At 47.4% G+C, this 11,483-nt stretch overlaps 1 protein-coding gene across 4 annotated transcripts; it reads left to right on the forward strand.

The window, feature by feature from the left end:
- Nucleotides 1-901: 901 nt before the first annotated feature.
- Nucleotides 902-8,663, forward strand: HSDL1 (hydroxysteroid dehydrogenase like 1). 4 transcript variants are annotated; one of them, XM_074158202.1, is made up of 5 exons: nt 902-986; nt 2,116-2,348; nt 4,685-5,130; nt 7,045-7,272; nt 8,190-8,663. In XM_074158202.1, exons 2-5 carry the CDS (start codon nt 2,129-2,131, stop codon nt 8,289-8,291), a joined length of 996 nt encoding a protein of 331 aa, XP_074014303.1. In that variant the 5' UTR covers nt 902-986; nt 2,116-2,128; the 3' UTR covers nt 8,292-8,663. The 4 variants fall into 4 exon arrangements, with proteins under 4 accessions (XP_074014303.1, XP_074014304.1, XP_074014305.1 ...); XM_074158203.1 differs by having other exon boundaries at nt 923-1,068; XM_074158204.1 differs by lacking the exon at nt 902-986 and adding an exon at nt 1,015-1,183.
- Nucleotides 8,664-11,483: the final 2,820 nt, after the last annotated feature.

Raw genomic sequence — 11,483 nt, forward strand, 5'->3', positions numbered from 1 at the left:
ACGATTGGAGCCAGCAATCCGGGGCTATTCATCCCATTGAAAGGCTGGGAGAGTTTATCTTAAATTGTGCCCACCGTGGATCTCACTCAGAGCAGACAGGCCCATGGCTGAGAACCCACCCAAAACTAAAGCAAGTCACTTTTTTTCCTTTTGAAGCTGGTGCACTGAGGATGCATTGGTGGTGCTGCTCTGAGGCACAGCCTGCCTCCTGCCCCACTGCAAGCTGGGCAGGCTCCCAAGGGGAGCTGCAGTTTCCCCATGAGGATTGCGGATGCTGTTACCCTTCGGCCCTGCACTTTTCGCTGCTGTCGCCTCGGAGCTCTCTAGACAAGACTCATGTCCTACGGCACACTGCTGTAACCCAAGCACACAAATACAGGCTGGGCGGAGAATGGCTGGAGAGCAGCCCCGAGGAGAAGGGCTCGGGGGTGTTGGTGGATGAAAAGCTCCACACGCCCGTCCGTCAATGTGCGCTGGCAGCCCAGAAAGCCCCCTGCAGGGGAGGCTTTGAGCAACCTGGTCTAGCGGGAGGTGTCCCTGCCCAGGGCAGGGGGTTGGAACTAGATGATCTTTGAGGTTCCTTCCAATTCTAACGACTCTACGATACCTCCCGTTGAACCTCCAGCTCCCTTTACCTGATCCAAGACCCGGGCTGGGCCGGGTGTTCGGACCCAGGCTCCGGTGCACGGGGTGGGCGGCCGCTCCTGGCCTCGCCGCGGTACGCCCCGGTCAGCAGGAGACGCAAACCGCAGAGGACGGGAGGGAGCGGAGCAGAGGGACCCCGAGCCCGCTCCCGAGGCCGCCAGCCGCGCCCCCCGCCTCAGCCGCCCCAACCGCCGCCGTCGCTATGGCGACGCCGCGCGCAGCCCCACAAGGCCCCGCGGCCGCTCCCGGCGGCCCCGCGCAGGGCGTAGGCGGCGGCGGGCCGGGGCGGTGCCGATCCGAGCTGCCGGAAGGGCCCGGCCCCGCGGCGGGCGGGTAACGGGGTAACGGCGCGGGGGTGTTTTCCTTCAGAGCCGGGGCTGAGGCGGCGGGCCGCTCCCGAGCGGCGTTGTCCGTCCCCGGAGGGTGAGGCCTGCGGCCCGCAGTGCGGCTGGGCGAGCGGGCAGGGGGTGGGCGGCCCTAAAGGCAGCGGCGGTGGTGAGGAGCCGGCTCCGGCTGTAGATGAGGTGCTGCCGAGGAGGTGGCGGTTGGTTTTTGTGCTTGTTTTTAAAAAATTGCTCACTCGTAAAAACCCTGGGAGGCACGGCAAGCTTTCTAGTGAAAGCCGGTGACATTAATGCGGGGCACCGTCCCGTGGCTCAAGGCTTTCCAAGCCATAAGGACACGGCAGATGCGGTGTGTTTGCTGGGAAAGGGGCAGTGTTTCAGGATAGCACTGGGGACTTTATATAAAGTTACGTGTCTGTCTCAGCTTGCTGAGTCTCTCCTGTAGCCTTTTGTGCTTGGGAGAGTCTGTTATTTCTTGTGTGCTCAGCTTGTTTTCCTTGCCTCTTCTACGGGTAAATCTTAATCTTCCAAAACTGTTTGCCAGTGAGAGGACGAGGGGCAACGGGCACAAGTTGGAACATGGGAAGTTCCACTCAAATATGAGAAAAAACTTCTTCACGGTGAGGGTGACAGAGCCCTGGAACAGGCTGCCCAGGGAGGGTGTGGATTCCCCTTCTCTGGAGATTTTCAAGACCCGCCTGGATGCAGTCCTGAGTAACATGCTCTGACATGCTCTGGGCAATCCTGCTTCAGCAGGGGAGTTGGACTAGATGATCTCTATGGTCCCTTCCAACTCTAAAAATTCAGTGAAATTCAGTGAAAACCTAATTTTTACATGTTAAGCTTCCCGTATCTGCTTGGACTCAAATTGTTTCATTTACAGCATTGTTGGTTTGTGTTATTGCAGTATAACTGATTAACAGCTAAACCCTTGAACAAGGGCTAAACAGTAGCTAAAACAGTAAGGATGATGGTAGGCAATACCCACATTTTTGTGGCTTTTTCTGCATCAAAATGGTGCTCAGGCTGCATGTGCTGACTCTCAAAAGTTATCTATTCAGTCTGAAGAGTTTATGTGGCCCAAGAGGTGATTGTAACTGCCTATGTCTCTCTTATTTTTTTCCAGGCTTGTGATCACCATGGCTGCAGTGGATCGTTTCTACCTCTTGTACAGAGAGATCAGTCGTTCCTGCAGTTTTTACATAGAGGCTCTGGCTATAGTTGGAGCGTGGTACACAGTCAGAAAGTGTGTGTCTCTTGCGTTTGACACTTACAGCATGCTGAGGTTGCATTTAATTCCAAAGCTGGGTGGCGAGATTGATCTTGTCAAGCGGTATGGGAAATGGGCTGTGGTCACTGGTAAGAGACTGAAGCAGGATATTTGCTTATGTTTATATAAAATACTCTGCTGGTACTATAAAAATTGCTAGCTTATATTGTTGGTTGAGCTTTATGTCACAAGCTGGGCCTGCATTATCTCAGGTTGCAAGTTCATCTGCTTGAGCAGTGACAGTTGTTCAGTGCCTTACTAAATTCACTTCCTCAGGAGATGGGTGAGCTCAGTGCATTGACTGACTCCTGGGAAAGAATCACAGAGCAATTTTTACCCATAATTGCAAGGTATAACCGGAACACATACAGGTGTAGACAGAGATGCAGACAAAATCCTTTTTTTGCTATGTACTTTTCACATGTGCTCGAGTTCTTCAACGAGGTTAAGTCATGTATGTACCACTGATGTCCTTGCCTTTCATTAAGGTTCTACTCTAAGCTCTCTGTTGTTGTCATAGAAAATATAAAACTTGTATGAGGTGGGATTGCAGAAGGTTGCTACTGACAATCATGGAAACATGGTGGGATGACACACACAACTGGAGTGCTGCAAAAGGATGGCTGTAAACTCTTCAGAAGGGGTAGGCCAGGAAGGAGAGGTGGTGGGGTGGCCCTGTATGTTAGGGAGTGTTTTGGTTAGAGCTTAACAATGGGGGCAATAGGTGTGTGCGTGGGTGAGAATGGGTGTTTATGGGTGAGAATCAGGGGGAAAGCCAGCAAGGCAGATAGCATGTTGCGAGTCTGTAATAGACTACCCAACCAGGATGAAGAGACAGATGAAATAAGTAGCTGGGAGAAGTCTCACAATCGCTAGCCCTTGTTCTTGTGGGGGACTTCAACTTACCAGGCATCTGCTGGAAATACAGTACAGCAGAGAGGAAACAGTCTAAGAGGTTCTTGGAGTGTGCGTTGAGGATAACTTCCTGACATAGCTGGTGAGGAGCCAACTAGGGACAGTGCCCTGCTGAACCTGCAGTTTGTGAACAGAGAAGGACTTGTGGGGGATGTGATGGCTGGAGACCGTCTGGACATAATGATCACAAAGTGATAGAGTTTTCGATTCTTGAGGAAGTACAGAGGGGGGGGTCAGCAGAATTGCCACCTTGGAGTTCTGGAGGGCATACTTTGGCCTGTTTAGGAGACTGGTTGAGAGAGTCCCTTGGGAGGCAGTCCTGAAGGGGAAGGAGAATATCCAGAAAGGCTGGATATTCTTCAAGAAGGAAATCTTAAAGGTGCAGGACCTGGCCATCCCCATGTGACATAAGATAAGCCAGCGGGGAAGAAGACCGGCCTGGCTGAATAGAGAGCTTTAGCTGGAACTGAGGAAAAAAAGTAATTACGCTCAGTAAGCCTGCAGATGACACCAAGTTGGGAGGAAGTGTTGATCTGCCTGAGGGTAGGAAAGCTCTACAGGGGGATCTGGACAGGCTGGATCGATGGGCCAAAGCCAATGGTATGAGGTTCAACAAGGCCAAGTGCCAGGTCCTGCACTTGGGTCACAACAACCCCATAAACACTACAGGCCTGGGGAAGAGTGGCTGGAGCTGCCCAGCGGAAAAGGACCTTGGAGCGTTGGTTGACAGCTGGCTGAATATGAGCCAGCAGTGTGGCCAAGAAGGCCAATAGCATCCTGGCCTGTATCAGGAAGTGTGGCCAGCAGGACTGGGGCAGTGATTGTCCCCCTGTACTTGGCACTGGTGAGGCCCCACCTTGAGTGCTGTATCCAGTTTTGGGCTCCTCACTAGAAGAAAGAATTGAGGTGCTGGAGCAGGTCCAGAGAAGGGCAACGGAGCTGGTGAGGGGTCTGGAGCACAAGTCTTGTGAGGAGTGGCTGAGGGAGCTGGGGTTGTTCAGACTGGGGAAAAGGAGGCTGAGGGGAGACCTTCTCGCTCTCTACAACTCCCTGAAAGGAGGGTGTAGCTGGGGGGGGCAGTCTCTTCTCTCAAGGAACGGGTGATAGAACAAAAGGAAATGGCCTCAAGTTGCACCAGGGTAGGTTTGGGATGGATATTGGGAAAAAATTCTACACCAAAAGGGTTATTAAGCATTGGAATGGGCTACCCAGGGAAGTGGTTGAGTTACCATCCCTGGAGGTATTTCAGAGATGGGTAGATCTGGTGCTGAGGGACATGGTTTAGTGGTGGACTTGGCAGTGCTGGGTTAACAATTGGACTCGATCTTAAAGGTCTTTTCCAACCTAAATGATTCTATGACATTGTCTTTATTGTTGTGGTTTTGAGATCACCATATTCAGTGCCACGTGATCTTCAGATAAGGGAACAAAGCTATAATTGAAAGGACTGGCAAAAGAGAAGGCTGGGGCTGTTCTGATTTTCACCTTGTCTTTCTGTTTTCTATTACAGGTAGCACAGACGGTATTGGGAAGGCGTATGCTGAAGAACTGGCAAAGCGTGGTGTCAACATCATCTTAATCAGCCGAAACAAGGAGAAGTTGGAGGCTGTATCTAGAAGCATATCTGAAACCTATAAAGTTGAAACAGATTTCATAATAGCTGACTTCAGCAAGGGGCGTGAGCCTTACCCAGCCATTAGGGAGGCTCTGAAAGACAAAGAAATTGGCATTTTGGTGAATAATGTAGGAATGTTTTATCCCTACCCGGACTATTTTACCAACCTGTCAGAGGATGTGCTGTGGGACATGATCAACATAAATATTGTTTCTGCTAACATGATGATGCATATTGTGCTGCCGCGCATGGTAGAGAAGAAGAGAGGGGCAATTGTGAATGTTTCTTCTGCGTCCTGTTGTCAGCCGACACCAATGCTGACAATCTATGGAGCCTCTAAAGTAAGTTGGGATGTAATGTTTAATGATGTGCGCTGAAAAGTAGATGCATTATAGCTTGGTTGTAAACACATTCAGCAAGGATATCGTAATATACTTCAAAGTTTTCTAGGGATTTGTTCAAGTATCGGAGGTGAATGTTAACACATAATATGCAGTAAACTCTTTGTGTTCACCAATACTGGGCTTTGAAACAAATTCAGTGCTATTTGGATTATGTGTGAACGGTGGCATAACAGTAGTTTTACGAAAAATGTTACCTTCCTCAGGGGAATGATGTGGAAAGCAAAGTGTCAGTTCTATGAGCCATTGAAAGGGTCAAGAATTTCGGCTCTGTCTTCTTCAGCTGAACTGTGCAGACATACCTCAAGCTACCTACACAGTCGTATTTGGTAGCAAGAAGGGCTCTCTACTAATGCTTAGACCACCATTATGACAAGGGCTGTGGCCAAATCAAGCCACTTCTTCACCTAACACCAAGTGGCAGAAGGCTTCTTAAATCATTGTCTGTACCATATTTGGGGAGAAGTGAAAAGAACTTTCCCCCTCATAATTATTTTTCCTGGGGAGATCCAGTCTGTAACGAATAGGATGGGGCAGCTGGGTGATGCTGGAAGTGTGAATGTGGATTTACAGTGGATGACTTGCTGCTGAATCCACAAAAGCAGTGGAGATTGTAGAAGGATCTTGTCTCTGTCTGGAGTGTAAACACAAGTGGTTGTTGCTCCCAACTGCGGGTGGCTGCCCTCTGCTGTAGCCTAACCCCTGTGCAGCCTTGCTCCTGGGATAGCTTTTGCGAGTACTGGAGCAAAACCAGCTCTTACTACCCCAGGTATAAGCCACTGAAGAAAATCGGCAGGGAGTTTTAACATTCCTGTTCCTGTTGCAGAGTATCTCCTCCCTTGGTTAAGTGTATGCAAAACTGCAACTAAAACAATTAAAAGGCCTGAATGAAAAAGAACAGAACAAAACCAGGTGTACCAAAGTTTCTTCCTTTAGCTGCCAGCATTAATCGAAGTCCTAGATCAGCAATCTGGTTTAAAGCCTGGCCTCTGTGCATCGGCTTGTGGGAACAAGCCGCTCTAACATCCTAAGCCTCTGTGCCTTAACAGTGTAAGGTGTTTGAAGCGGTAGGTTATTTTGTTTTCCTAAAGCAGGCATAAGAGCATTTGTAGAAAGTGCTCTCCTAACAGTTTGTTGGGAACCAAGCTTTTGTGAGGCCGTTTGGGAGTAGAAACCCATTCACTCATAAGCTGAGTCTAAAATGCTCTTTCTCAGGGGGTAACTGAGTGTGCAGCGCAGCAGTAGCTTCAGTGTGGCATCAGTGTTGCTCCTTGATAAGACTGAGCCGTGCTCGTTTTCCCGTCTCTCTGATTCCAGCAACCCCAGTTATCAGGCTTGTGCTTTTCTGTATTATTCTGTAAACATAAAATGAACTAAAGGAGATAATACAGATGCACATAAACAAATGCACAAGGGAGTCCCAGGAAGTAATTAACCTAGCTTCTGGGGAAGATCAGCTGGAATATGAAGTTCACCTGTAAATGTGTTAAGGAATGGGTCTTCATTTTGTCCTTTTGACAGTAGTATATATAGTTAGATTTGGAGTGTCCCCTGCAGTGCCCCCAAACTAAACAAGGTGTTTGTTTTACATTAAATAAATGTTTCTGTATTGTTTTTAGGCAGAAATTGTCAGATTTTCTTGTTAAATTCACATCAGAGATTTAAGCAGTCACTTTGTCCTACAAGTACTGTTGCAGATTTTTAGCAAACAGCAACAAATAGAACTGTTGGTAATGCTTTAGAAATGTGTATATCTATACTATTTATTCAAGGTTTTATATAAAACTCTGCCCTAAAACTTCTTTTTATTAGAAAAGGAAGAAAAGACGTCTCTTTCTGCTTTTGTCTTTCTAGACCTACTTGGACTATTTCAGTAGAGCACTACATTATGAGTATGCCTCAAAAGGAATTTTTGTTCAGAGTTTAACCCCATTCGTAATTGCCACAAAAATGGTAGCATGCAGCAGCACTGCATCAAAGAGATCTTTCTTTTTTCCTTCTGCCGAAGAATATGCAAGTCATGCTGTTTCTACTCTTGGGTTATCCACAAGGACTACTGGATACTGGAAGCACGCAATAAAGGTAACAATTCATTAAACTATTTCCTGTTTGGTCAATGAAAGTAAGCAAGCTGTTTACTTTCTTAGGAATCTGAATGAAAACCATGCTTGTATCCTGAAACAGTGCAATATATACTGTAGGACTCCAAGGCATTGCACTGTATTTTCTCACTAATTCTGCTTTAGAAAATTACACTCAGGCATGCTTATTTTTAGAATGACAGGGTGAATCCAATTCCCACTTGAAATGCACAGCAGAAATGGGAAAGAGACAATTTTTTATTCAAAAGCACAGGGTATCTTGTTTCACTTGGGGTGTTGCTGACTGGGCAAGCATTTCACTGTCTTCTGTGAACAGAAACAGCTTTTTTCAGTCTTAATTTATTGAGCGTATTTTTACTTTGGGGAGGAGTGGGTAGGGAGGATGGAGTAACAGCGGGGAAAACCCCCACGTTTTTATTCTACGCTACCTGGAAGCAGGTCCTACGTATGTTGGGTTTTCATTTTTGGGGACAGACTATGGGCTCCAAAGTAATTTTATGAATGTTGGTCACATCTCATGTGTCCTACTGAGTGGCTTTCTGTAGCATTAGATCAAGTAGAAGGAATTGAAGTAGGGATTAGTCCAAAAGGAATAAAAGAGATGGGAAGGATTCTGGCAAGATGTGGCAGTTAAAGGAAGTGGACAGTACTACTGCTGCGAACTTGGGCAAACCACTTCAGAATTTATTTGCAGAAGCTAACTGTTCAGTCGTGTGCACTACTTCCAAAATGTCTAAATAATTTACTTTCAGGGGATTGAATTTAAGGCTTAGTTGCTGATGTTCGAGCAGGTTTTTCCTTGCTTTAGTGGTAATTTGAAAAACTGGTTTTTTTCATGGAATATATTTTAATCTCTCCCTTCCTTTCTTTTTCTCGTCTCCCTGTGCCTCTCCACAGTTCACATTGGGTGAGTGCATACCTGAATGGATCTGGGCATGGTTTGCAATGTATTTTGGCAGAATTATACGCAAAGAAGCTTTAACATGCAAAATGAAATAGGAATATCCAAACGTCCTGTGTAATGAGTGCTATATTCTGATCAGTGCTGCAAAACTGTTTAGTGAACCCTGGTGGACTTACTGTAATTTATCCATACCTTGCTCAACAAGCTACCTGCAACCTTGACATCAGAAGTCTGGATCCTTGCTGTATCCTTGTATTAAATAGCTTGGCTATCCTCCACGACAAAGAGCTGATCTTGTTGAGGTTGATCTCTGTTCGCTTCTCTTCAAGGTAATTTGGCAGGATCGGATAACTTGTAAACTTGACAACTTGTAAAGAATTTGAGAATTCCCCCAATCTGTCAGAAAAGGGCCCCCAAAAATCATTCTGTTCAAATAAACCAATTCCAGTCAACTGTATTGTTTCTTTATTACATAGTTTTGTGTAACTTTTCTGTTCTTCTAGCAGCAGATGTTTGTATGTTTTAAGTGCAAATGTTGTTGCTTTTGAATGATCTTACTTAAGGAACTTCTCAAAATTAAGGTGTATGGCAAGGTAACACCGACATGGAGGTTATTTAAATGACTGAAAAAGTCTTACAGACCTGTAAAGGAATTTGGAGATAAGCTTGTATGTTTTCTTCTTCAAAGTGTGAATATTTTAAATATTGCTTCAGCAATCTCAAATATGGCTGGAGAAACTGAATAAAGAATCTCCAGTCTTCCTGGCTGGGGTTAGACCCCCCTCAACCACATCTGAAGAATCCATTTCTCAAACAGCCTTAATCCTCAGATCAGGAAGGACGTGGACCTGTTGGAGTGGGGCCAAAGGAGGCCACGGAGGTGCTGCAAGGACTGACGCCCCTCCGCTGTGAGGACAGGCTGAGAGAGTTGGGGGGGTTCAGCCTGGAGAAGAGAAGGCCCCAGTCCCTAAAGGGGCTCCAGGAAAGCTGGGGAGGGACTCTGGATGAGGGAGGGGAGCCACAGGATGAGGGGGAAGGGTTTGACACTGAAAGAGGGGAGATTGAGATGAGATCTGGGGAAGAAATTCTTTGCTGTGAGGGTGGTGAGAGCCTGGCCCAGGTTGCCCAGAGAAGCTGTGGCTGCCCCATCCCTGGAGGGGTTCAAGGCCAGGTTCGAGGGGGCTTGGAGCAACCTGGTCTGGTGGGAGGTGTCCCTGCCCAGGGCAGGGGGTAGGAACTAAATGATCTTTACGGTCCCTTCCAACCCAAACCATTCTGTGATTCTTCAAAGGCCGGCTGCTCCCGGCCTCCTTACCGGCTCCGGCGGGTAACCTCCCTCACGGTAATCCCCCGTACCTCGGCCGCCATTACGCCTCCCCGCACCTGCGCGCTCCGCGCAGCCCCCTCGCCCCGCGCCGTGCGCATGCGCTGGGTGCTATGGGGCTCTCGCGAGAGTACTGTGGTAAACAGCGCACAAAATGGCGGCGGCGGGCCCGGTGGCGGCACGGTGAGTGGGCGGTGGGCTAGCAGCGCGGGGGAGGGGAGGGGAGCGGAGCGGCGGTGAGGCTGCTGCTTCCGCCGCGCCGTTTCTGTGTGTAGGCTGCGGGGGAGCGCTGTGCTGTCAAGCTTTGGGGGTGGCGGAGCGGAGCGGGCAGCAGTTGGGCCTCCAGCAGCCGGTCGCCGTTCCCGGTGTCCCTCTTTTCTGGGGCTGCCTCGTCCTGCTGCGGCAGGGGCCGAGCTCCCTGAACGGGATGGCTCCTCGGCTGCCCGCCGCCTCGGCGCCCGTGCTCTCTGGGCCTCTCCCGGCCGGCCATCTCTGCGGAGATCCCGTGGTTCAGTCTGGGCTACCCTCGCTTCAGAAAAACCGGGGAGTAACTCCAAACGTGGCCATTCTAGGACAAGTTAACAAGTTTAAGTTCCTTTCCAGCCCCAAACGCTAAGGGTATTAAACAGAATAAAGGTGCGAGCGTGTTGTTCCTTTGCTCTTGGTTTCTATGGTATTTCAGCATCATGCTTGCATACAGTCTGTTATCGGCCATAAGGATGTTTGTTTTGCTCATTAGCGTAGTTGATTTTTTTTTTTTTAATTGCGTTAGGGGTTATAAACCAACGAAGTGATAAGGTAAGCAGAGCTCAGCCAATATCAGCAGTTAATGTACAGTAACTGTCTAATTTAAGAACGAAGAGGAAACTCTGTAATCACGAGCAGTTTACAGTCTGTCATGGTGTTGTCAGTCAGAAATAGAGGGAAATTCTATCCCTGTTACAAGGAAATACTTGAGAATGCTAAATATCATTAAATAACATGGAGGTGAGAGCTGTCACATGCAGACTTGATTCATTCTTTTGTGCTGTGAAGTCATCCCGTCATTGTCTTAAATGGTGTGAATTCCCTAATAAGGCTCCTACTTTTCAATCCTGGTCGCTGCACCAGTGTATAGTTTTGCTCTACTTCTCCACGTAGTGTGACAGACCAGATGAAAATGTTTCTCTTTGCTCATCTCTTAATGGCTTTTTATCTATCAATTGTGAGATAAATGCTTGGAATTTTAAAAAATGCTAGCAATTGCAAAGAAAAAATTGCAATTTTTCTTGAACGGTTCCTGTACCTTGTGAGCCCACATTGTAAGTAGCTCATGTTCCACCTCAAGAAAATTTGAAAGACTTTTTTCATGCTAATTTTATTTTACAAGCACAGGGACTGAAAGTTTGCTTCCTGTCCTTACCAGCCCTTGGCACAGAGTTTGGATTTGATTCTCCTTGTGTAAAATGGCATACCATAGCAGAATTTCTATTTGCTGCATTTCTGACTGGAAAAAAGCCTCCATGCTTTTTTAAGTGTCTGTGGACACTTTTTATCATGTTAATATTTTATTTTACATTTTACTTTTTCCTTGCATGGAAAGCAAGGAAAGCCTTCCTGGCTTGTCATTTTTTTCTCTTTGCTCCCCTTACACAAAGGCTGGTAGAGGTTGGTTGTCACTGTTGCCTGTTCTATTGTCAGGTTAATGCCTGAGTGTTCAATGTGTGCTCTGGGTGAGCAAGGAAGAAACGAACACTTGTGAAAAATTACTAAATGAAATATATGAACAACTTTTTCTGTGTTATTTCTAGTACTAACTGCTAAAGGTGTCTATCTTTTGTGATTTTCCGGGCTATACATTTGCACAAATGTGAATCTAATTATTTTCTATATTGCCCTGCCTTACAGGTTGGCTTGCAATCAGCTTTCCTAATTCTTCTAGGGAGTCAACTTTGCCATCAGAAATGGGGTACAGGACTCAGCT

Source organism: Numenius arquata, chromosome 13, assembly GCF_964106895.1.
Source record: "Numenius arquata chromosome 13, bNumArq3.hap1.1, whole genome shotgun sequence".
NCBI classification, from domain to species: domain Eukaryota; kingdom Metazoa; phylum Chordata; class Aves; order Charadriiformes; family Scolopacidae; genus Numenius; species Numenius arquata.

Excerpts from the sequence above, each read along its gene's own strand:
- HSDL1 (XM_074158202.1), top strand. The coding sequence starts at position 2,129 with ATGGCTGCAGTGGATCGTTTCTACCTCTTGTACAGAGAGATCAGTCGT. Across the intron at positions 5,131-7,044 it reads CAATCTATGGAGCCTCTAAA|ACCTACTTGGACTATTTCAG; the intron begins GTAAGTTGGGAT and ends TTGTCTTTCTAG. Across the intron at positions 7,273-8,189 it reads ACTGGAAGCACGCAATAAAG|TTCACATTGGGTGAGTGCAT; the intron begins GTAACAATTCAT and ends GCCTCTCCACAG.